At 48.2% G+C, this 24,510-nt stretch overlaps 1 protein-coding gene across 1 annotated transcript; it reads left to right on the forward strand.

Annotated features, from left to right (window-relative positions):
* Window positions 1–505: 505 nt before the first annotated feature.
* LOC100434932 (anthrax toxin receptor like) lies at window positions 506–19,425 on the forward strand. Its single transcript, XM_024254013.2, is given in 8 exon segments — window positions 506–598; window positions 600–659; window positions 1,159–1,290; window positions 2,754–2,894; window positions 4,440–4,520; window positions 16,767–16,771; window positions 19,093–19,254; window positions 19,256–19,425. Coding segments are annotated over 8 exon segments (840 nt in total). The 3' UTR covers window positions 19,422–19,425.
* The last annotated feature ends 5,085 nt before the right edge of the window (window positions 19,426–24,510 follow it).

Here is a 24,510-nt window from a genome sequence, read left to right on the forward strand (position 1 = left end):
GCTGTGCCCCCGGTGCCTGCTTTTCAGAGCTCCACATCTTTGGGCAGCTTGGCCCAGGGACGCATAGGGAGGAGGATGTGCTGGAGGGACGGGTGGGAGGCCTGAGCCCACTCCACCGCCTTGTGTCCAGTCTTACTTGTGAGGACTCACCAGTGTTGACAGTCCTCCCTCTGGGTCTACCCCTGCCTGTCCCTGCATATCCACGCATGGATTAGCAGGCTGAACGCACACATTCCCCATCAGGAATCCACTCACTAACAGCTCCACAGTGACAGGCACATCAGGAGCAGCCCTCGGGCTCCAGCCTCACCAGTGGCCTTCATGCTCAGCCTCGGTGGTTCCTCTCCTTCAGCCAGCCATGTTCTCAGCACAGGCCCCCTCCACTCCTTTCCCCTCCCCTCCCCTCCCCTTCCTGCCCTCCCCTCCCCTCCCCTGCTCTCCCCATCTTTCTCTCTAAACAGAGCTCTAGATTTGGGGAAGGCCTGGGCAGCTTGTATTCCCACGGATGCCGCCCAAGTTCCCTTTATTGTGAAGAACACCCAGAGAAGAGTTCTTGTTGCTTGCACCCCATGTGGCCCTGGTTCTGAGCCAGGACTTTCTCTGAGCTCTCTAAACCTCACAAGTGCCCCCAGGGAGGGAGGCCCATTCTCTTTGCAGAGGTGTGGAGGCTGAGAATCTGAGCTGTGTGTGGATGTGCCCACAGTGCAGAGCCTGGAATTGGGGATAGAGGCTGTTGGGGATGGACCCGGGTCTCCTGTCCTTGCTCCTGCGCCTGCACCTCTCTTGGCTGCAGCACCCCCACCCTTGCCCATCATTGTACCTGGAGATTTTGTTGTCCTCACAGAAGCCCTGTGCTGCAGGCGAGGTGTGCAGTGAGGGTGGGTTTGTCAGACAGTGGAAGCTTCCGGGACTTTCTTGGCAGGGCTCTTGGGCAGAGACTTTCAGCGGGGCCAGAAGAGGGGTTTGTAGTTCCCTTGGGAGCATCCCTTACCCCCGGCCCCACTGTTGTGCCTTGAGGTGGGACCACCTGTAGAGAAGGTGGAGTGGGCAGGTGGGCCTCCAAGTAGTGGGCACCAGGATGAGGCTACCCAGGCCCTCCCAGGCCTGGCATTCCTCTGTCCCTTAGGCGTGGTTCATATTGCTCTCTTTCTCCGCCAGGGCATTTTTCGCAACTGGCTCTATTTTGTGCTGCCCCTGCTGCTTGTGCCACTGCTGCTGTGTTGTGTCTGGCAGCTGTGCCGCAAGAAGGCAAGTGATTTTTGCCCACCCAGCCCTGGGGCCCAGGCACAGGCCTGCCCTCTGAGGGACTCTAACATGTGACTGCCCCATGATCCCGCCTGTGGGAAGTTTCCCTCAGCTCCCAGCTCATCACGTGAGCCTGGGGAGTTGCAGACCTGTCCACACGTTCCCAGAGCCTAGCAAGCCTGGGCTTCTGCAGGGCCTCCTGCCCCGGACTGGCCACAGAGAGCTGGCCTGGGATGTCCTGGACATGGGGTTGAGGCCTGCCCTGGCTCCTAGAGAGAAGTGACCCCAGAACCCCTGAAACCAGGGCTGCCTCAACAATCCAGACTTCTGGAAGCCTCAGATGGACAAGGGCCAGGAGGTGGCCTCTGTGTCGAGGGAGGAAGAGAGGGGCCCCCATGAGGTCCTGATGGCCCAAATGGAGGACGGTGCTGTAACCCCCAGCTGTCTGTGCCTTGAGGAACCAGCGTGGATCTTGGCACATGTCTGGTGTCTTCCCCATTCCTTCATCTGTCTTTACTGAGCTCCAGCTTCCCCTGGGCCCCGTGCTGGGCTGGTGTGGGACAGAACTGAAGCTCCCCACAGGCAGCTCACAGTCCTGGCTTGTCGGGGCTGAGGCTGAAATGTCCACCCCACAGAAGTGGGAAGGGCCCCCTGTAAGGCAGAGCAGGAGCCAAAAGCAGAGTTGGAGCCTGGGGAGGGGAGAGTGTCAGGGTTGCTGGAAGCTGGGGTGGAAGAAGCCAGCCCAGAGAGCTGCAGACAGAGGACAGAGCAGAGGGAGGAGAGGACAGAGCTCAGCCCCATCCCCAGGCTCCGGATGCGGGTGTGGCTCCATTTGGCCTCTCTGGATCCCTGTTTCCTGGCAGGGATGAGGGTTTGGCTGGGGTTAGCTTCTAGGGACTGCAGGGCTGAGGGGTGAAGGAGGCCTGGCGAGCACCCAGCTGGGAGGGACACCAGCCCAGTGAACACAGGGGCCAGGAGTCGGGGAGCAGGGTGTCGCTCACCTGGGCTGGGGACCCACACCAGGGGCCATAGGCAGTGGTGAGTAGCTGAGGCAGGAGGCCCTGAGCCTGGGATGGGGTGGGAACAGGCCTCCCTGGCCAAGGGTGGCCTCTGCAGTGCTGCAGAGTGGGCCCAGGGAAGCTGCATCTGCAACCAGGTGGATGTGGACAGTCACCTGCAAATGCTGGAACCATTGCACAGCCCCCAGGGCAGGCCTCCTCCAACAAGGCTGGCCTTGGGAGAACCAAGGCGACCGGGACGAAGTCGTTAGCATTTAGGGGAAGAGCCATGTCTGCAAACCAGGAAGAGTTTGCATTTTTCTCACGTGAAGGATGGTCCCCTGTGGTGTGGGTTTCTCACTGGTCCTTTCATTCCCCAGACACACATCTGGGAGTGGCCGGCACTGTGCCCGGTGCTGAGGCAATGACACCATACCCTTGCTCTTAAGAGTTGTCTGAAAAGTCAGCAGACTATTGTTTTTTTTTTGTTTGTTTGTTTGTTTTTAGGAGCTAGAGCAGGAGATACCATCATCTCCACCACCACAACCTCCGCCTCCACTGCCTCCGCCCCCAGCTCCTGTAAACACCTGCCCCACTGTGATTGTTTGTTGCTGTAGGTGTCAAGGAGTGTTCTGGATGAGAAGGATAGAGGTGAGAAGCACAGTGGAGAGGGGCTGCAACCCCCAGGCTGGGACTGCGGGAAGAGGGGGCAGATGGGTCCCACTGCAGAGACCTGGGCCCTGGAGGAATGCAGGTTCTACAGGGGCTGGACTTTAGACACTTGATGCCAACAGCAACCAGGTGCCCACTTCACCCTCGTGTCCCAGTGGCAGGCATATATGAGGGCTACTGTCCCCCGCACCACCAGGTCTGTTCCCGCACATTGAACTTCCTCTCTAGAAGGATCCATGTTTCTGTACAGTGGCAGTTTTTGATGTCTGACTAGTCCCTGGTTCCCCCAGGGGTGCCTCAGCTCTGGCAGTGGCCCTGGGCTTTAGACCACCTGCCTGCAGGCGCATGGGTCAAGCAACCTGAGTCACAAAAGGTCATGCAGATCAGAAAAAAAAATAGAAATGACCAGTCCTGGTCACACATTCTCACCACCATGAACACTGCAAGGATGCCAGGGAAACCTGCCAGCCCGGGCAGCAGGATCTTCAGGCAGTGAGGAAAAGCTGTCACTGAGTGGGCTTGTCGCCTGCTGAGATGGGCTGACAGGTGCTGCAGGGAGGGGAGGAGGTGGAGGCCTGAAACTGCCCTCACAAGACACCTGTGCAGGAGCTCGAGCCCCAGAGCCAACACAACAGCCACTCTCCCGGAGGAAACCTTCTTCACGGGCAGGTCCAGGGCTCATCTTGCTGGGGGGAACCCAGCCAGGCAGCGGCAGGGGGCCCTGCACAGGGGTAGAGAGGGCGCCTGGGTGGCTGGTGTTGAGGGAGAAGGACCCCAGAGTTCCTGCCTGGCTCTGCCCCTCTCCCCCTTGGTCCTGGCTCTGTCTGTGGTCGGATCTCTTGCTTCCTCCTGGGAGGGTCAGGCTCCTCTGCAGCCTCAGTGGGCATCTAGGGAAGCCAGGCCTGTCTCTCCTCAGAGTGTGGGGCACATGTCTCCAGGGGCAGGAAGTCAGCTGCCAGCGGTCTGCGCTGCCTTGCAACACACGGCCCTCATCTCATCCCCACCGGAGCCCAGAAAGGCCTGACTGCAGCACCGAGTGGCCAAGGGGCTGCCCGCCGTGGGTCCTGGGCTGCTTTCTGGCCTGTTTTTCTCTGCCTTCCTCTTCTTTCTTCCCTGGTCTCAGGTACCTACTCGCTGAGTAGGGCATGGTCCTCTCACCTGCCTTCCCCTTGTGTGCCCCAGCAGCAAGGCTCCTTCTCCCTGCCATGAGCTCCTGCCCAGGCCGCCATTCTGGGCCCCCAGGCCTAACTCATGCTCCCCTTCAGGACCTCTGCTTGGAACCACAGGCTCCTCCCGCCTTTGGACTTTTCGTATGAATCTGCCCCTGGCTTTTCTTCTTCCTACAACCAAAGTACTTTTTTATCCGGATTCCAAAACTTTCTGTGGCCACAGTGACCATATCTCCAACATGCAACCCTGCCAGTCCCCTCCCCCAGGGAGAAATGGGAGCTTTGTCTGGGTGGGTTCCTTGGGACAGAGCCGTGGGGGGCTGCATGGCTTCATCATGGCCACGTTGCTTTTCAGGGCAATCTGGATACCTTTTGTGACCTCTCTCACCCAAGCTGCTGCCAGGTGCCATGGATGTGGTGTCAGCACAGGGGCCAGGTGAGCTGGGACACAGGGACACACTTGATGGACAGAAGGCCACTGCTTTTTCCCTGACTGCTGTCCTCTGGAATTGTGGCTCAGAGAGCCATGTCAGGCGTCTGCCAAAGAGGACAGCACAAGACACACAGAAACGGTGCCCATGGGCCTCCCAGCCCGTTTCTGGACACGGGACCATGCACTTCCTTTGCTGTCCCCTGGGGCCAGAAGTGCTGGTTGGGATGGCTGACAGCGTTGTTGGGGCAACATTGGTTCTAACAGGGAGTAAGGATTCCTTCCTGTATCATTGCCTTGGGACCATGGGGAGGACCAAATTGTTAAGATTTTCTCTTTGTAACTTATTATGAATGAGGACTAATAATTATTAATGAGGCCTCAGTAATATACGGAGTCCTCTGTGGGCCAGTTGCTAGCCTAGGCCATGCTTTCACTGTTTTCATCCTCCCAGTAACTGTACCTACGTGCTATTATTATCCAGTTTACTGAAGGGGCCTGAAGCTCTGAGATATTAAGTGGCATGTCCTTGCTCCTAAAGCCCACAAGTGATAGGGCTGGATGTGCACTGGGCCTGGCTCCTGCCCTTACTCTGCACTGCTCTCCTTTTGGATCAGCACCAAGGGGCTTCTCTGCCCAGGCCCTGGGTCCCTGGAGAGCCCTGCTACTGGCTGGACCTGGGGCTCATCTGCTTGTGCCTCCCACAGTCCAGCCTTTTATACCTGGAAGACGATCTCATCCCCAGGATTTATAGAGGGACCTGCACTGGCCAGACCTCCTGCATCAGGTCAGCACAGGCTGTCAGTGGCTGGGTGGCTGCACACTGAGAAGGCCTTGCAAGCTGCAAGCCTCTGGACGCTGCTGATAAGAAATGGGCCGGGAGCCCCCGGGAGGCGTGCTGACACCTGGCAGGGCATTGCTGGTGTCAGAGGCATGCAGGGCTCCTCCAGCCGCTGGGCTCCTGGCTCTGTGCCTCTGCACAGGGCTCTCAATCCCAGCCACGCTTGCACAGAAACCCATTCTCCATCCGAGGTCCCATAAGGCCTCTTCACGTTGCCACAGCCCGGTTCCAGTCACACAGCACTAGTCCAGCCTTATGCACTGAACAGCGAGATGCTCAGGCAGAAGGTACAGAGCTCGACTGCGGGGTGTGAAAACGGGCACCTCAAGCAGAGGGAAGGCAAGAGGCAGGAGGGTGGGCGTGGGAAAGGGCCAGAAATGGCCTTACTGCCCAGCGTGGTGAGACAGGGGATGGAGCAAGTCTCTGAAATTGTCCCATTCCCAAAAGCAGCTAAAGTTTGGGGGAGGGTGGCAAAGTAATTGCATTATGGAGGGCAGTTACCACTGCCCAGGGCTCTGCCAGGCCGTTTCCACTCTCACTGTGTGAAGTTCACCCTGAAATTCTCCAGCAGGAGAGACAATCTGTATTTTACTAATGGCAAAATAGAGGCCCAGAGTGGCCCAGAAAGTTGCCCAAGACCACAAGTGGCTGTCTCCAGGGCTATCAGAAATCAACCCCAGATCTGTCCCTAACCCAGGGAGGCCCATAGCTGTGGCTTGTAGACCTGGGCTCCCTTCTAGCTCCTCTGCCACCACCTAATTTGACCTTGTCCTTCCCAACTGTAGTCCTGAACACCCGGTTGAGTGTCTTGTAGGATTTCTGTCGGGTACCCAAGAATTCAGACAGGCTGACAGGAGTTCCTGTTCTCCTCTTTAAGGCTTCGGTGTGCTGGCCCCAGGGTCTAACGTGAATCATGCTCTAAAGAGGACGCGTCCCCCTGAGACCTTCAGCCCATTTCAGAGCCACAGGGTCAGCCTGTAAGCCTAGTCATGAGTGTACAGAGCCAGACACCAGCCAGGCTGCTGGCGAGCTCAGCAGCTTCCTGCTTGGAGACACTGGGAATGTGACCTTCCTGCCTGAGCCAGGGGGTCCCTGAGTGAGAAGGAGCCCTGAGGCTGGAGGAGAGAGAGTGCATCTCAGTGAGAACCCGTTGGAGACCAGGCTTGGGTGGGTGGCTCGGCCCCAGCCGGGCAGCCCAACTGCAACTGCAGGGCTGTGGAGGCATCAGTGAGATATCCTGCCAGGACAGGCGTAGGCTGTCTGTCTCTTCACTGCAGAGTGAAGAGGCCACCTGTGTGCTGCACACCCCTCTTCCAGGATCTCCCCTCAGACAGGGATTCACTCAGGCCCTCAGCAGGTTGGGGGATCCTGACAGAACCAGTGCATGCCTCTTTCTCCATCCATGCCCCGGCCTTGTGGGGAGGCTATTTCCAAACTCCTCTTCCTGACTTGGCATTGTGGGCTGACCTGGGGGTGTGATAAGCTCGGGAAGTTGATGAGCCTGCTCGACTGGAGTGTGCTGTCGAATTTAGAGGAGCTGCTGCCTTTTAAAACCTTGTTTAGTTTATTGTTTCAGCAAATCCAAACATTTTGCATTTCAACACATAATAATGCAGGACATTCTCAAAGGCTCAGTTTACCAAAAACCTCAGCATTTTTGTGGCAAAAGCAGTCAATCTTGTTTACTTTCAATTTTTGTTTTAAATTGAGTGTGTCTCCCTGCACCATCACCTTCATTCCCTGAATAAATTTTTTGATAGTGTCCTCTTCCAGGCCATCCCCACTACACACTCATACAAAATGAAGCAGCACGACTCCGAGGCTCTTGAGCCAAACTCTACCTCCCATCCATGCTGAGGATTCTCCTTCACCTTATCCTGTGGATGCTCATTATGTTAATGTTGATGTTAATGGGAAACAATATTACTCGATCCATCAGGAAAGTCAGGCTAATAGTGTGAAACCTTACACTCTGTCACCAAATAGAGTGCCCACGATGATATAACAGCCTTTCCAGTGAGTTTAATTTGTGTGCACACCACAGCAGGAGGCCCTTTAGAAACCGGATCTCATTTCATTCTCACAACACCCAGGAAGACTCATAGCCATTCATATAGATCTTAAGGTGGGCCAGACACTGTTGCAAGTACATTCCACAAACTAATATATGCCGTAACTCTATTGTGGGGAGGAAGCTAGAGGCCCTACAAAGTTAGGTAACCTACCCAGGGTCACATAGCCAGGAAGCAATAGGACCAGCATCCAACAGCCTGGCTCCAGGTCCTTACTGTGTGCATGGCCACCTCTCTGTCCTGCAAGGTAGTCACTACTGTCTGCATTTCACAGCTGTGGACACCGAGGCTCTGATGTTTAGTGATAGGCTCAACGTGGCAGGGTTGTTGAGTGGTAGAGCCGGGCTATGAACTGACCTGAGGGGAGGCTCATGTCTGAGTCAGGTTCCACCCCATGTCCTGCTGTCAGAGTGATCTATGGAAACGCCTGCAAGTGCATCTTTCTTCAGTGCAAAATGTCACACAGCAGGTCCTTGAATAACGTCATTTCATTCAACGTCATCTGAACACCGAGTGAGAAATGATGATGCTGATGAGAAAAAAATCCATTCCTGGCTGAGGTCACTGTCTGTGGAGTTGGTGTGTGAAAAATGACATTGGTATTTTATTAGTAATTGTATCAAATCTGCAGATGGCTTTGGGTAGTACAATCACTTTAGCAATATTAACTCATCCAATTTGTGTAAATGGGATGTCTTTCCATTTGTTTGTGTCCTCGTCAATTTCTTTCATCAGTGTTTTATAGTTTTCCTTGTTGAGATCTTTCACCTCCTTGGACAAATTTATTTCTAGGTATTTTCTTTGTAGTTATTGTTAACGGGATTGCCTTCTTGATTTCTTTTCCAGCTCTGTTATTATTGGTGCTACTGAATTTTGTATGTTGATTTAACAATTTTTTAAAATTATAATAGAGATGAGCTTCTCACTATGTTGTCCAGGCTGGTCTCAAAATCTGGGCTCAAGCAATCCTTCCACCAAAATGCTGGGATTACATATGTGAGCCACTGCACCCAGACTCTGTGTTGATTTTGTATCCTGCAACTTTACTGAATTTGTTTGTCAGATCTAGAAGTTTTTTGGTGGAGTCTTTAGGTTTTTCTAAGTATAAAATCATGTCATTTGCCAAGAGGGAAAATTTGACTTCCTCTTTTCCAGTTTGGATGCCTTTTATTTCTTTCACTTGCCTGATTGCTCTGGCTAAGATATCCAGTACTATTTTGAATAGGAGTGGTGAAAGTGGGCATCCCTGCCTTGTTCCACTTCTTGGAGGGAAAGCTTTCAGCTTTTCCCCATTTCATATGATGTTAGCTGTGAGTTTGTCATATGAGGCCATTATTATGTTGAGGTATATTCCTTCTATGCCTAATTTGTCAAGAGTTTTTGTCAAAAAGCATTTTTTTTTTATTTTATCAAATGCTTTTTCTGCATCTATTGAGATGATCATATGGTTTTTGTCCTTCATTCTGTTGATGTGATATATCATGTTTATTGATTTGTGTATGTTAAATCATCCTTGCATCCCCAGAGTAAATCCCACTTGATCATGGCGGGATTATCTTTTTGATGTGCTGTTTCATTCAATTTGCTGGTATTTTGTTGAGGATATTTTGTGTCTGTGTTCATCAGGGTTATTGGTTTGTAGTTTTCCTTTTTTGTTGTGTTCTTGTTTGGTTTTGGTATCAGGATACTGCTGGCCTCATAGAATGAGGCCTCTTCCATTTTTTAGAATAACTTGAGGAAAATTTGCATTAGTTCTTCTTCACAAGTTTGGTAGAATTTGGCAGTGAAGCCATACAGTCCTGGGCTTTTCTTTGTTGGTAAATTTTCACATTTCTGATTCAATCTTGCAGTCATTATTGGTCTGTTCACGTTTTCTGATTCTTCTTGTTTCAATCTTGGTAGGTTGTAAGTGTCCAGGAATTTATCCATTTTCTATAGGTTTTCTAGTTTTTTGGCAAATAATTGTTCACAATAGTTTTTGATGTGTTCTGTATTTCTGTAGTATTAGTTACTATGTCTTCTTTTTCATTTCTGATTTTGTTTATTTGGGTCTTATCTCTTTTTTTCTTAGGTAGCCTAACTAGCGGTTTATCCATTTTATCTTTCCAAAAAACCAACTTTGCTTTTCATTGATTCTTTGTATTTTTAGCCCATTTCATTTAGTTCTACTCTGATCTGATCTTCATTGTTTCTTTCCTTACACTAATTTTGGGTTTGGTTTGCTCTTGCTTTTCTAATTCCTTGAGGTATGTCATTAGATTGCTTACTTGGAATGTTTCTACTTCTTTGATGTAGGCCTTTATTGCTACAAACATCTCTCTTAGGCATTGCTTTTGCTGTATACCATATGTTTGGGTATGTTGTGTTTCCATTTTCATTTTCTTCAAGAAATGTTTTGATTTCCTTTTTAATTTCCTCATTGACACAATGGTTGTTCAGAATCACATTGATTAATTTCCATGTACTTGTACATTTTCCAAGTTCCTCTTGTTATTCATTTCTAGCTTTATTCCATGATGGTCTGAGAAGATATTTGGTATGATTTTGATATTTTAAAAATTTGTTGAGACTTGTTTTGTGACCTGACATATGGTCTATCTTGGATAATGTTCTATTTGCTGATTAGAAGAACATATATTCTGCAGTTGTTGGATGAAATATTCTGTAGATGTCTCCTAGGTCCATTTGTTCTAAGCTGTAGGTTAAATTTATTTTTTCCTTGTTGGTTTTCTTTGTAGATGACATGTCTAATGGTGAGAGTGAACTGTTGAAGTCCCCAACAATTACTGTATTGAAGTCTATTAGGTTTAATAATATTTGCATTATATATATGGGGGCTCTGGTGTTGGGTGCATATATGTTTAGAATTGTTATATTTTCTTGCTGAATTGATCCCTTTATCATTATATAGTATGACCTTCTTTGTCACTTTTTAATGCTTTTGTCTTAAAGTCTGTTTTATCTGATATAAGTGTAGCTACTTCTACTCACTTTTGGTTTCTATTTGTGTGATATATCTTTTTTCATTCCTTTCCTTTTAGTCTATATGTGTTTATATGTGAAGTGAGTTTCTTGTATGCAGCATATAGTTGGGGCATTTTCCAAATTCATTCAGCCAGATTTTATCTTTTAAGTGGAAAATTTAATCAGTTTACATTCAAGGTTATTATTGATATATGAAGACTTATTTCTGTCATTTTGTTAAATGTTTTCTGATTGTTTTGTATATTTTTCCTTTCTTTCTCTCTTGTAGTTTATCATCATGGTGTAATGGTTTTCTATAGTGGTAACATTTGAGTTCTTTTTCTTGTTTCTGTGTTTACTCTACCAGCAAGTTTTAGACTTTTGTATGTTTTCATGATGGTAGCTGTCATTCATTCACTTCCAGGCATAGGACTCTCTTAAGTATTTCTTCTAAGGCTGGTCTAGTGATGATGAATTCCCTCAGGTTTTGCTTGTGTGAAAAAAACTTTATTTCACATTTTTTAAAAATAAATAATAATGTTGTTAGGTATAGTATTATTGGCTGACAGGTTTTTTCCCCCCTTTTTAGGGGGGAAATATATTATCCCATTCTCTCCTGTATTATCCCATTCTCTCCTGGCCTATAAGGTTACTGCTGAGAAATTAACTGTTCGTCTGATCGGGCTTCCTATATATGTGACCAGAGCTTTTTCCTTTCTCTTACTCTTTTTAGAATTCTCTGTTTGACTTTTGACAGTTTGCTATAATGTGCTGTGAAAAAGACCTTTTGAGGTTTTAATTACTTGTGAATTTCTAAACTTCTTGTATCTGAATGTTAAATCTCTCACTAAATTTGGGAAGTTTTCAGCTATTATTTTGTTAATCAGGTTTTCTATACCTTGGGTCTCTTCACCATTTGAAACACCCCAAATTTCTGTTTTTGGTTGTTTTATAGTGTCCCATATGTTATGTAGGTTTAGTTCATTGTTTTTTATTCTTTTGTGTGAGTAGGGAGTGGGGAGGGGGGCTCTGGCTGGGTTATTTCAAAAGGCCTGCCTTCAAGTTCTGAGATGCTTTCTTCTTTTTGCTCCACTCTACTGTGGAAGCTCTTGAATAAATTTTTATTTTATTCATTGAATTCTTCACTTTCAGAATTTCTGTTTGATTCTTTTTTCTATTATATCTATTTCTCTGGTGAATTTTTCATTCATATCCTCAGTTGATTTCTAACTTTTTGTATTATATCCTCTTGCATCTTACTGAGCTTTTATAATATCATTTTTAAAAATTATTTTTCCTACATTTCATAAATTTTTTTTCCAGTGAAATCTGTTGCTAAATAATTATTGTAATCTTTTGGAAGTGTCATATTTCCTTGTTTAGTCATGTTTCTTGTGTTTTACATTGATATCTGCACATCTTTTGTAACAGTTGCTTCTTCATACATTTTGGATTGGCTTTTTCCTGAAGATGTATCCATGGTTTTTATTGGGTAGGACACTTTAGCTTTGCTTCTAAGTGTGTGAAGTAATGTAGTCTCTCTATGATTTCTTTACCTCTAAGCAGTATCAGCGGTGTGTGATTTCCCTAGTGGCTTAGGCTGTGGTTGTTAGTGGAGGCTATGAGGATGTTTTGCTGGGGTTGGGGATGTTAGGTGGGTGTGCTCTCAAACCCTGATGGTGGCAGTGGCAGGGTAAGTGTACCTGTCCTTGTGACCCCAGGCAGTGTACACAGGCACTAGTGTCAGCAGGTACAAATGGGCCAGTTCTTAGGCCTCCATGTGGCTGGCTTGGGTGCTGGCAGTCATAGTGATAGGCCTGGCCAGTGGGCAGGTCCCTCCCTTGGCAGCATGTGTGGAGTGAGTGTTGACAATAGCAACAACACAGCAACCCTAAGGCTCTGAAGCAACATACATCAGTGTTAGTGATGGCTGGGTTGGCCAGTTCCCTAAACCCGAAGTGGTACATGCAAATGGATGCTGGCTGTGGTGGTAGTGGTAGGCTGAGTGGGTCCATCATCAGGCCCCTAGGAGGAGTGCATAGAGGCCAGCAATGGTGAACAGAGTGGGGGTAATCCCTAGGCCCCCAGGCAGTGTGCTTGGGCACTGAAGTAAGCAGTGTCAAGGTGGGTGTATCCTCAGGCCCCTCAATGGAACACTCAGGTGACGGCTGTGGTTGGCAAAATGGAGGAGTCCCCAGGCCCGCTGGCAGAGTGCTCAAGTGGCTGTGGCAGTGGCAGCAGTGGGCCAGGGGAAACTGTCCTCAGGGTATGTGCAAATGGCTGGGCCATAGGCAGGTTGCTTACAGTGGCTCCAGCCATAGGCAGGAGTTCTCAGGCTCTGGGAAGTGTGAGATTCAGCCCCCAGCTGTTGTGGGGTGGTAGCAGCAGTGGTAGCCTCAGCAACAGGGAAAACCAGTAATAAAGGGCATGTAAGTATGCAGTGGCTCTGCTGCTGAAAAGGGCAAAGTCACTGTCAAGTGGCATGTGCTTTGGCCCCAGTGACAGCAACAACAGATGCAGTGAGCAGTAGCAGACCCTGCCCTCAAGGCATGTGCATGGCAGCCTTACTGCTGGGGTGGGAACAGGGTTGCAGTCCATGATAACTGCCCCAGGTAGACGGGTTTCAAGCTCTAAGCAACCCACACTTTGGCTCCTTTTTCTCTGAGGGCAGCCTCTCAGCACACTGGGGAGGCAGCCTCCCAATTGTGCTTGCACTGTCCATTCCCCAAGATGCAGGACACTGTGTGTGCTAGAGTGCTAGGGAGGTTTTGCTGGGTCCAACTGGCATTGCACTACTGAAGCCCTACAGGTGAACACAGGGAGATGTCAGTGGAACTCTAGGGATGTGGAAATGCAGGGGCTGTTGGTTTCCAGTGCAGGATGGAGTCTGGTGGTGGCTGGGCTCTCCAAATGGCAGAGAGCTACAGCTGCCTAAGACCTGGGGACTGGGACCCACATGAGCTCCCTCTGAAGCAATGCTGTTACATGGTCTCTAGGCACCTTCATATGCTAGCTTCAGGGCCTATGAGGGTTGAGGGGTTTTCCTTTGGCTATGGTTATAAAATCCATGGTCAGAATGTCAACTGCTGTGGATCTCTCACTTACCTTTTTCTTGCACTAGGGAGCCACTCTGGGTTCCCAGCCAATCCCAGCCAAGCTTGCTGCCTCACTTTCTTCCATTTTCATGCCTCAGTTATTTCCCATCATTTATCTATTGAATTCCAGTGTTCGCTCTTAGATGTTCTTGAAGTGTGATTACTTGCTATTTTTATTTTTCTTTGTGGAGGAGGTGAGTTCTTGATGGCTCTAGTCAGCCATCTTGAAGCCTCTCCAGCCTTTTGCAGTTTTACTTATCTTCTGACACCAAATCTGTTAAAAGAAAAATTTAAACAAATTAAATGTAACAGAGTTTAACTGATCAAGAAAAAAATGTGTATCAGGCAACATCAGAATCAGAACAGATTCAGAAAGAGTCTGTGGCTACCACATGGTCAGATATGATGTATGGTCAGAAAAAGAAATGACATTCAGAAAATGAAAATGAAGTACAAACATCTAGATAATTTACACCTTGGCATTTGCCTTATTTGAACATGGTTTGAACAATTGGCTCCCTGTGAGTGGTTGAAGCATGGCTGCTGTGATTGGCTAAGACTCAGCTACTGTTACAGAAGCAGACTTTTCATTTAGGGTTTCAGTTTGTTAGGTTGCAATTCATGTGTGAGAACTCAAGCATGCAATTACAGAGGTTTTCTTAGGTCAAATTTAGTTTGATTTAACACAAATGTTTTTGTAAACTTTGGCAAGCTATTGGGAAAAAGCTCAAATAAAAGCCTTATTTCATAATACACTAAAATATATACAAAATAATTTAAATATATATGAGATTTTATATATATACACATATATAATTACTAATAATAACTAGAATAAAAACAAGTTTGATTTCATTATCCATGAATCCTTATTCTAGAGGTCTAGATAAGCATAAAAGCAGTGGAAAATTTTTTATTTTTTCCTTAATTTCAAGACCAGCTTTGTCACAAGGAAAAATGTTCAAAGGAAAATATTCACAGATTTATTCATATTCATTAATTCAGCAAAAACGTATTCCACATCAGGTGCTGGGATGACAAAATGAACCAGACGAAGAATGTCTCACTTTCATGGCAGGGTTTACATTTTCTTAGGGAGAGTCAGACGGTGACAGATACTGTCCAAAGGATTAAAAGTCATTAATGTGTCAACAAATGCCTGGTTGGCCAGAGAAGACTCTTTGGGGAGAAAAGGAGAGGAAGAGGGAGGGATTGACAGTTAAACTGAGAAAAAATGATAAGAACTCAGTGGAGTAAAAATCCGGGGGATTCCTTTCAAGCAGAAGATACAGCCAGTGTGAATATCTTGGGGCAGCTTGGAGTTGGTGAACCAAAGGTAGGAAATCAAATATTGTCCTTGTCAATCTGTTCATGATGATAGTCAGTGTCACATGGATGCAGGGTGTGGAAGACAGGCACACACCAGCCTTGCAGGTCAGTGTTGACAGGAGTATGTTTTCCACACGTAGTTGTTGTCTTGCATCTGGGTTCACAGATACAGGGCTCTCTGTTGAATGAATGAATGAGTATTTCTAGTGAGACACGGTCCTTTGAATATACTTTTGGTTGTTTTTCTGCTTCACAAGGAAACATTTCAGATATGACATATATGAACAGGAATCTGTTTTGGGCATAACTGTGGAGAAGTGGGCATTTCCAAGGGTAATCATAGAAGAACATGGTTCAGAGTGGCTTAGCTTCTCCAACTTTCACCTTTCTTGTCTCAAAAATAAGGATAAAATGAAATGGAGATATAAAGAATGCTAGACCATGCTATGGCAAGGCTAAGAGAATGGCAAGGTGAGCCTGTATAGCCAGATCCAATCCAGGCCTGTCTGCCAGTGTTCTGCATCTGGTGGCAGTTGCCCACTCCAGCATCAGGATGGATGTGGACAGTTCTGGCTCATCAGCTGTCCGGGACACCAGGAGAGCACCAGCACATCTAAGAACCTCCTGTGCAAATACATGCCAGACTCCTCTTAGTGCTTGACAGGGAGAATACTGAGAGGGGAACCTACCCTTTATCTCTCATCCTGTTGTGGAGAAGAGGTGGCCCGCTGTGTCCCCACCTTGCTCACCCTCTCTCGTCACACCTGGAAAGATGACCACCTTAGCCCCCAACCCAGGAAAAGCATTGATGACCCATTATTTGTGTCTCAGTGTTTCTGCAGGGCTTTACTCTGAGAAGTGAAGAAGAATAGGTGTGTAAAGCGCCTAGCACAGAAAAAGAAAGAGGAGCTCTGGAAATAAAGAAAGAGAAACATAAGGAGAAGGAAGGAAGACAATACAGAGTCTGAAGTTGGAATGTCCCTGGGAGGACTTCTGTCTTGCCTAGGGACGCAGCACTGGTGTCAAAATTGACGGAAGGCAGGGAGAAATGAGTGGTCGGCAGTCAGCAGGCCCCTGGCACCCTGGAACCCCATAGCTGGCACCTCCTCCTCCCACAAAAACGAGAACAGGCAGCCCCTCACAATGTCACCACAGATCCCCCAGCCTGGGTTGGCAGTGCCAGGAGGAGGGGCCATCTCCTTCTGGGAGTGGCATTATCATTTCTGGTTCCCACTATGCCTCCTAACCACGCCAGAAGAAGGTTTGAACACAATGGCCTTACTGCACACAGGGATTGCTCAGAGGCAAGAGGGTTGAAGCTGAGGCCTGTGTGGACAGAGCAGAGAACTGACCAGCAGGTGAGATCTTGCCTGGGCCTTATAGTCTGGGTGGTGCCAGGAGGAGTGAGGTGGGGCTTTGAGCCCCCCTAACAGAGCCACCTCTGTGAGGCCAGGATGGTGGCTGAGACATCCTGATGAAGTGTCCTGTGTTCTGGGTCCAGTTGGCCTGTGGTCAGGGGGCAATGGCGGATGGGATACAGTACTGAGACTTCTTGGTCTCAAAGGAGAAGTGGAGAGAAATTGTCCCTGTGCCTCCAGGCTGAGGTCTGGGCCAAGCCGGTGGACTCTCTGGTTGCTCTTGCTCTGTGCTCAGCTTTGAACTTGTGTGTGACCTGGGGCAGGGAAGTTGAGCGTTTCATGATGTGAAGGAGTCCCCAACTCTGTGCTGCAAGGAAAGAGAGAGGCTGTCTGGAGAAAGAGAAAGAGGCTCAGCTCTAGTGCTCTGGGGCTTTGGGACCAGGGTGCTCCCCTTCAGGGAAGGCAGCTTGTCAGAGGCAGCATCAGAGCTGAGGCTGAGGCACAGGATGGCTGGGCTTGGACGTGCAACATGGAGAGGTGAGGAGCAGAGCCCTTAAGGCAGAGTAACAGAGCCCTCAAGGCAGAGGAGCGAGGGAAGGTGCCAGGGTATGGCCAGTTCTTCTTGTAGCTGGGCTGTGATTGCCTGAAGGCAGGGTGTGGAGACCCCAGGAGCCTGGCAGGGACGGTATGATGTGCAGGCTGAGTGGAGGGACTAGATTCTGCCAGCAGTGTAGAGCTTCTCTGGAGGGTGTGAGCTGGGAGAGAAGATGGTCCTGGGAGGACTAAATTTGGGGATGGGTGGAGCCAGGGAGAGCAGGCTGACACACTTGGATTGTACTAAGAAGGAAGCCTGAATCCCTGAAAAGGTGGCAGGAGCCCAATCGGGCACGGAGGAGGGTGGACAGGCAGCTGCAGACACAGGTGGCTCAGGACAGGGTCTGAGGAGGCACCAGGGGAAAGTGAGCATCATCCTGGATGGGGACTAGCAGGGCAGGGGCAGGAGAGGGCAGATCCCAGGACAGGGCCTAGAGGGGAGAAGGGCCCCTCTCAGTAAGAGAGAGACTGTTTCCGTAAGAGAATCCAGCATTTGAGGCATTTGTCACTCACATGCCCAAGGGGAGGCTTTATGCATGAATGACAAGTTCAAGCAAGCTCAAAGTCTGCATGCTCTGGAGAACAACTTTGAGGAATAGAGGATTTCCTTGGGACCATCAGGCTGAGACTGGCCTGGCAGGGGACCCCTGAGATTCCAGGCAGCCTGGGAAGGGTGGCCTTGAGTAGAGAAGGAGCTGAACAGGCCCCATGCCAGGGAAACTACAGGCATTGATGGGCTGGTGCCTCTGCCGTGGTCTGTGGGCATCATCAGCGCCACATCACAGATGGGGAGGTCGAGGCAAAGTGGCATATCCACAGGCATCCTCGGAGCCTGCTGCAGCCCTCCAGCCACAGATGCTGAAGGGGATGCAGTTACAGTCCTCACGCATGCAGTGCAGGGACGGGCACATCTACAAGGACATGGCATTTCCCACAACGGGCTCAGCCTTCTGTCAGGACATGACCAGAAAGACCAAGAAGGGTGGTACTTTAGCTGGGAGCAAGGATAAGGGGCTTCCTGGAGGAGGCCACTCTGGAGCTGAGTCTGAAAAGGTGAGCAGCAGTTCACTAGGCAGACAAGGTTAGGAAGAGCATTCCAGAAACAGAGGACATGGTATACAAATTGAGAAATGGGAGAGCTGAGGGGCTCTGAGAAAGATTGTTATCTAATTCGCTGCCTGCTAAGCCCCAAGAGAACAGCCTTGGGGAAACCTAACAATTCTCCTTGAAAAGGCCAGGCTTTCAATTTGCTTCATGCTTACAAGATGGCTTCTGGAGCTCCAGCCATCACACTCATACTCCAGGCAGGAAGAAGAAGGAAAAAGGGAAAGGAACCTTCTTTAAAGCAATGCCCAACAAATCCTATTTATTTGCTAGAATGCATTCACATGGCCATGCTGCTCAGCAAGGGAGACCAGGAAAAGTTCATTTTACGCTGAGTACATTTCCTCTCTTAACAAAATCAGGTCTCGATAGTAAGGAAGACAGGAAGAATGGACTTAGGGTGACAAATCCGTGTTTAGTATTGCTGGACCCATTTGAGAGATGGAAAAGCCATTCCCAAGAGGCTGAGTGACTTGCCTGTGGTCAGAGGCTAGATTGAACCCCAGTCCCTTTGACCTTAATTAGAGTGACCCTGAGGGCCTTTTTGAAAGGCCCTATCAAGTCTTTAGACAGGGTTGCCCCAATCATGAGCATAAGAAGCCAGCAGAGAGAAAGGCATCACAGACTAACACAAAGACAATCTCTGTGTGGCTTGCAACTGTGTGGGTGGTGCGTTGGCTACACTGGTGTGTGCCCAGGATGAAAGCAAAGCAGCTGGTTTTGCAAGACAGAATTAGCTGTTCCTACGGGTCTGGATCATCCTCTTCCCAAACCAAGGGAACCATGGAGCTGCTGCCTTCTCAGCTCATCACCCACCCAAGGGTCCTTGGAGCCAGCCTTGAGGGCTGTGGTGAGCACTCATCCCTTCCACATGCTCACTAGAGCCTTCCGGGCCATGCTGGGGTATAGAGGTAATTGGGGCCTCCTCCTGGCTACTAGGAGGAAGAAGACAAGTTCAACCCCAAGTGAGGCAGTACAGAATCAGAGAACTAGGGCTGCCTGGAGAGGCAGGGGAGACTTTTGACACTTGAGCTAGGTCTGGAAGGAGGAGTCTAGGCTGGAGGCAGCACCCAGGGGAGAGAGGAGGAGCACAGCAAGGCCCACCCTGTGGGTCCCAATGGGTCCTGGCCCCTCCCCTTGAGCCAGGCAACCGCAGCCTTCTGAGCCCAATTCCAATGCCATCACAGTGACCTTCTCTCTCTTCTCTTCCCTATGGGGTAGGTACCTCAGCTTAGCCCTTGCACAGTCCCAATGCACACAGGGTCCCTGCTGCCCAAGGATCTGCTTTCCACACAGCCAGGAGTGCCTTTCCCTACCACAGGCTCCCTGCAGCCCAAGGATCTGCCTGAGACACAGCCTGGAGTACTCTTCCCAAGCACAGACTGCAACCCAGCCGGGAGTGCCTCTCCCTCACCTGCTCCTCCAGGTGCCACCTCCTCTCCACTAGGTGCCTGAGGCCTCCCTGCAGGATGCTGCCGCTGCTCCCTGCTCTTCTCAGGCACACTTCAGAACCCTCTTTGTCACTGCCTCCCCCAGACCCTAACTTCTAAGGCACCAAACACCCAAGATTAACAGGCCTTTGTTGCTGAACTGGACATATACATTGAGTCTTTGTTTATGGTCAAAGTTGTTGAATTCTTGCTGATCAACCAAAGAGTTTGTCACCAGGGAGCTTGTCCTCTGAATGAGCTGGATTTATACTGCACCTGCCAGAACACAGTGCCCTGGTGCCGTGGGGGTGCCAGGCATGGATGCATTCCACTTCTAACAGCCCCAACTTCATCTGTCACCAAGGGGTGGGACCATGAGGTCTTAGGCCAAATTCCTCTCTAAAAAAAGACCCCAAAGTCTTTGAAATATGAATTCAATGCTGTATCTCCCTCCCTTGCTTTTTTGCAATGAAATATACGTGTGTATCTTATTTCCTATACTCCTCACACCCTTGTCCCTGCTTTACATTTTTTTGGCTACTCAAATTCTGAATGTGTCCCAGAAGGCAATGAGGGTCTTTCTGGAAATGTGAATTCTCTTTCTAGATACCCCACACTGTCCCCAAAACCAGGCAAATTTCAGCAATTTTTCCTCATTTCATTAGAGAAGATAAACTTCCCCTCTTAGTCATTTGTCCCCAAAGAAGGAAGCACAGCCCCAACAGAGATGAGTGTCAACAGGCATGATCCTACCATCCAGCATGTGCAGACCGTAGCTGCAGGACAGCCCAAGGTGCCACCCACACAGACCAAGGGCACCCCACATGGGGCCCCTGAGTGCATCAAGAGGGGACCCCCTGGGGGGCTTTGGCTGAGGTTGTCCAATCATACCTAATCTATCTTGAGAGTAAATCAACTGCTCTCCACCTCCCCCATCTACTAGAATGCAATATTTACACTTTTCCATAGAATTTTTGAAAGGTAAGTACAAATTAAAAATATACCAGGTTTAGGTTTTAAACAGTATTGACTAATTTGGATGGAAATGTCCCCGCTCCATGTTTTTGTTTGTTTGTTTGTTTGTTTGTTTTGTTTTTTTAAGGCTTCAACACAATGTCTTTGCGTGTAGGGCTTTGGGGGCTTTCTCTAGGTTGCATGACTTTGACCTTCAGTGCCATCATCCCGAGGAGTTACTCTTTCTTGTCCCCCTTCTCCGTCTTGCACCCTCCTGTCCTGCCATAGCCTGGACTCTGCATCTGGGTCCTGCCAGCTGCCATGATGGGAAGCGGGCCTCTCTCACCCTTCCCCAGCCTTTCCCCTCTGTGTCTGTACATCTCTGTCCCTAGCTGGTTATGAGAGGCTTTTCCAGGCACACAATGCCTTGTGCAAGGCGTCCAGAGAAATAAGCCAGGTCAATGTTAAGGAAATGGAAGAGGGCGCTGGAGCCCCTGGGGGTGCATGAGACCCAGTCATTTGGTTTTTCTTCATTTGGAGGCTCATTCCCTGAGCAACCGTGGGTGCTAAAGAGAACATGCCACCCCTCCACACTTCACTTCTCAACATTCTTCCTGCAATGGGAGACCTGGCTTCATCAATTTTTTGTCTTGCTTTGTTTTTTAGACAGTTTTTGTTTCACAAAATACACACACTTCTGGTACTGTAAATACAGAGATTTTCACAAAGAATTGAGTGTTGCCACCTCATTGCTGGACAGGTGGAGATATTTATGACAAGGGTGTCTGGTGCCTGGCGAGCAGGTGCATGGCCTGTGTGCGGCCCCATGGGCAGGGTGCAGAGAGGTGGGTCACATGTCTGTGCAGGTGTGGGAATGGATGGACAGCAGGACAGTGCACCCTCTGGCTCTAGACTGCCTGGCCCAGCTGCCTAATGCCTACAGCCATATACAAATATGCCCAGAGCAGCCAAGGCAACTTTACAAGGTGCCTGGAACTGTGTGTCTCACAAGACTCAGGGAGAAAATGTTCATTGTACTCATGACACCAGGAAAAGTGTGGGGAGGCTTTCATCAGGCAGAAAGGGAGGTCAGGCATGGAGGCCCACGGGAGGCTTTGGGAGGCCAAGGCAGGCGGATTGCTTGAGTCCAGGAGATCAAGACCAACTTGGACAACATAGGAAAACCCCGTCTCTACCCACAATATGAAAATTAGCCAGGCATGATGGCCTGCGGTCCTAGCTACTCAGGAGGCTGAGGTGGGAGGATTGATTGAGCCCAGGAGGTGGAGGTTGCAGCTAGCCAAGATTTCGCCACTGCGCTCCAGCCTGGGCAACAGAGCAAGACCCTATCTCAAAATAAATAAATAAATAAATAAATAAATCATAAAAAGATAGGTAGGAAAAAGGTAGGAAAAAGAAAGGGAATTAAAATAACCTGAAAGTGTAGAGAGATTTTATTTCTTCCTCAGATTGGGTTGTCTCTAATTAATGACAACTATGTTTCTGCCCTGGGAGGTTCAAGCCCACTTCTCTGCAGCTGGTCTGTGCTCCTGTGTTAATCCATGTGTAAACGTGAAGATGCTGCTTTCCATCTCTGTGGCTCTGAGACCCCATAAGGAGAAATGCATGTGCAATTTCATGAAGAGTTGTATGTGATCCTGGTGAAAGTAACATATGTTTGTTAATGGGGATTGAGAGCCTTTGGAGTTTAGCCAATGTGAACTCAAGTTAGGGCCTGTCATCCTTCCTCATCCCTCAAGGGAGGAAGTCATAGATTAAGAAGGTGAGCTTAGAGGACATCACAGGGGAGAACCCCTCCACCCTGGCCACCCACAGGGACCCTCCCAGGCTTTCTGTGTTGAACAGTGACAGTAGGAGCAGGCAGAGGGAACTTTGCCAGCCACCCTTCTGTGGACCACTCCAGCCCTGCCTCCTCCACTCCAGCTGAGTTGATCTCCTGGGTTTGGCATCAGTCAGAAGCTCCTCACCCTAGTGAAGGGAAAAAAGGGGCACAACCCTTGGTCATGCAGGTGGACTGAGTTGCAGGTGGGCTGCCTTTTTAAATTTTAGATTCAGGGGGCACATGTGCATGTTTGTTTCATGGGTATATTGTGTACTGGTGGAGATTGGGCTTCTAGTGTACCCATCACCCAGATACTGAAAATTGTTTCCAATAGGCAGTCTTTCAGCCCTCATCCCCCTCCCACCCTCTTATTTCCCACCTTATTTCTATCCTTATGTTGATGTATACGTACGGTTTAGTTCCCACTTATAAGCAAGAACATGCAGTATTTTTTGTTTCTGAGTTAGTTCACTTCAGATAATGGCCTCCACCTCCATCATGTTGCCGCAAAGAACATAATTTCCTTTTTTATGGCTGCATAATATTCCATAGTGTATATATACCACATTTTATTTATCTGGTCAACCAATGATGGACACTTAGATTGGTTCCATGACTTTGCTATTGTGAATAGTGCTGAGATGAATGTACTAGTACAGGTGTCTTTTTTTATATAATGATTTCTTTTCCTTTGGATGGATACCCAGTAGTTGGATTACTGAGTAACATGGTAGTTCTATTTTTAGTTCTTTGAAAAATCTACAAGCTGATTTCCATAGATATTTAATTAATTTACATTCCCACCATCAGTGTATGAATGTTTCATTTTCTCTACATCCACACCAACATCTGTTGTTTTTTAACTTTTTAAAAATAGCCATTCTGACTGGTGTAAGATGATATTTCAGTGTGGTGTTAATTTGCCTTTCTCTAATAATTAGTGATGGTGAGAATTTTTTCATGTGTTTGCTGCTTATATTTCTTCTTTTGAGAAATGTGTGTTCATATCCTTTGCTCTGTTTTAATGGAGTTGCTTGCTTTTTTCTGTTTAGTTGTTTGACTTCCTTATATATTCTGGATACTAGTCCTTTGTTGGAAGCATAATTTGCAATTTTTTTTTCCCATTCTGTAAATTGTAGGTGTATTCTGGGTTTTTTATATTTTGAAGTCTACCTCTCTAGCAAGATTAAGGAAATTTTCCTGAATTATTCCCCCAGATATGTTTTCCAGTTTGCTTACTTTTTCTTCTTCTCTCTCAGGAATGTCTGTAAGTTATAGATTTGGTGAAAATCCCATATTTGTTTGTTCTTTTTTAAAATTCATTTTTCTATATTTTTGTCTGACTATGTTAACAAAAGACCAATCTTCAAGATCTGAAAATTTTTTCTTCTGCTTGGATCATTAAAGCTTTTAACTGTATTTTGAAATTCTTTAAGTGTATTTTTTATTTCCAGAAGCTTTGTTGTTGTTGTTGTTGTTGTTTTAAAGGTATTTATCTCTTCCTTCATTTCCTGGTTTGCTTTCATGGTTTCTTTGTGTTAGTTTTCAACTTTCTGTTGGCTCTCATTGACTTTCCTTGCAATCCATACTTTTCATTCTTTATCTGTAATTTTGGGGTTTTCATTTTCGTCGGGGGTCATTGCTAGAGAGCTAGTGTGATTATTTGAGGTTGTCACAACATTCAGATATTTCATGGTGCTAGAATTTTTACACTGGTTCCTTCTCATCTGGAGGAGCTGACACTTCTTATGTTCGAATTTATTTTCATTTATGTGGGATATTTTCTCTGTTATCTCCCCCTCTCCCCGCCTTGATGGTGTCACTGTAGAGTATGTGGGTAGGGGTTTTGGCCTTTTCTCCTGCAGCCCTGTGCACTTCTGTTTTTTATTGGGTTGTGCAGTTCAACCTGAAGGCCAGTAGGTGGCACTTCTGTGTTAGGGAGCACCTTTTGGCTCCATGGGGGTCCCAACTCGGCAGGCTTTCCTCTCCTCTGCTGTCTGTGATTCCTGTCATGTCTCTGGTGAATTTCAGCGTGCTCTCTTAAAGGATCTGTTTGAAGTGTTGGTATTTACTCACTATTTTGATGCCTGAGAGGGGCTCACTAACTACTGGCTGTGGCATAAGCCCATGGGTGCATATTTGACCTTGGCTCACTGAGGTGCTCTCTATTGTTTCAGGTGATGGACTGGACAGTGGAATGCCAGGTGCCCTGAGCTTCCTGCTCAGAGTAGGTTGGGAGGGTGGAAGAGAGGTTGCAGCTGGGCAGAGCTGGAACCCTGGCTTTCCCACAAATACCCCCAATGATAAGCACAGGCACCAGCCATGATGGGGTGGCTGGGGGAGCTCCTGATGAAATGCACAGAGGTCTCTGTGGTGGGATGAGGGGGCTGCACTGGCTCCATGTCCTAGATA

This window comes from Pongo abelii, chromosome 8 (assembly GCF_028885655.2).
Source record: "Pongo abelii isolate AG06213 chromosome 8, NHGRI_mPonAbe1-v2.0_pri, whole genome shotgun sequence".
Lineage (NCBI taxonomy): Eukaryota > Metazoa > Chordata > Mammalia > Primates > Hominidae > Pongo > Pongo abelii.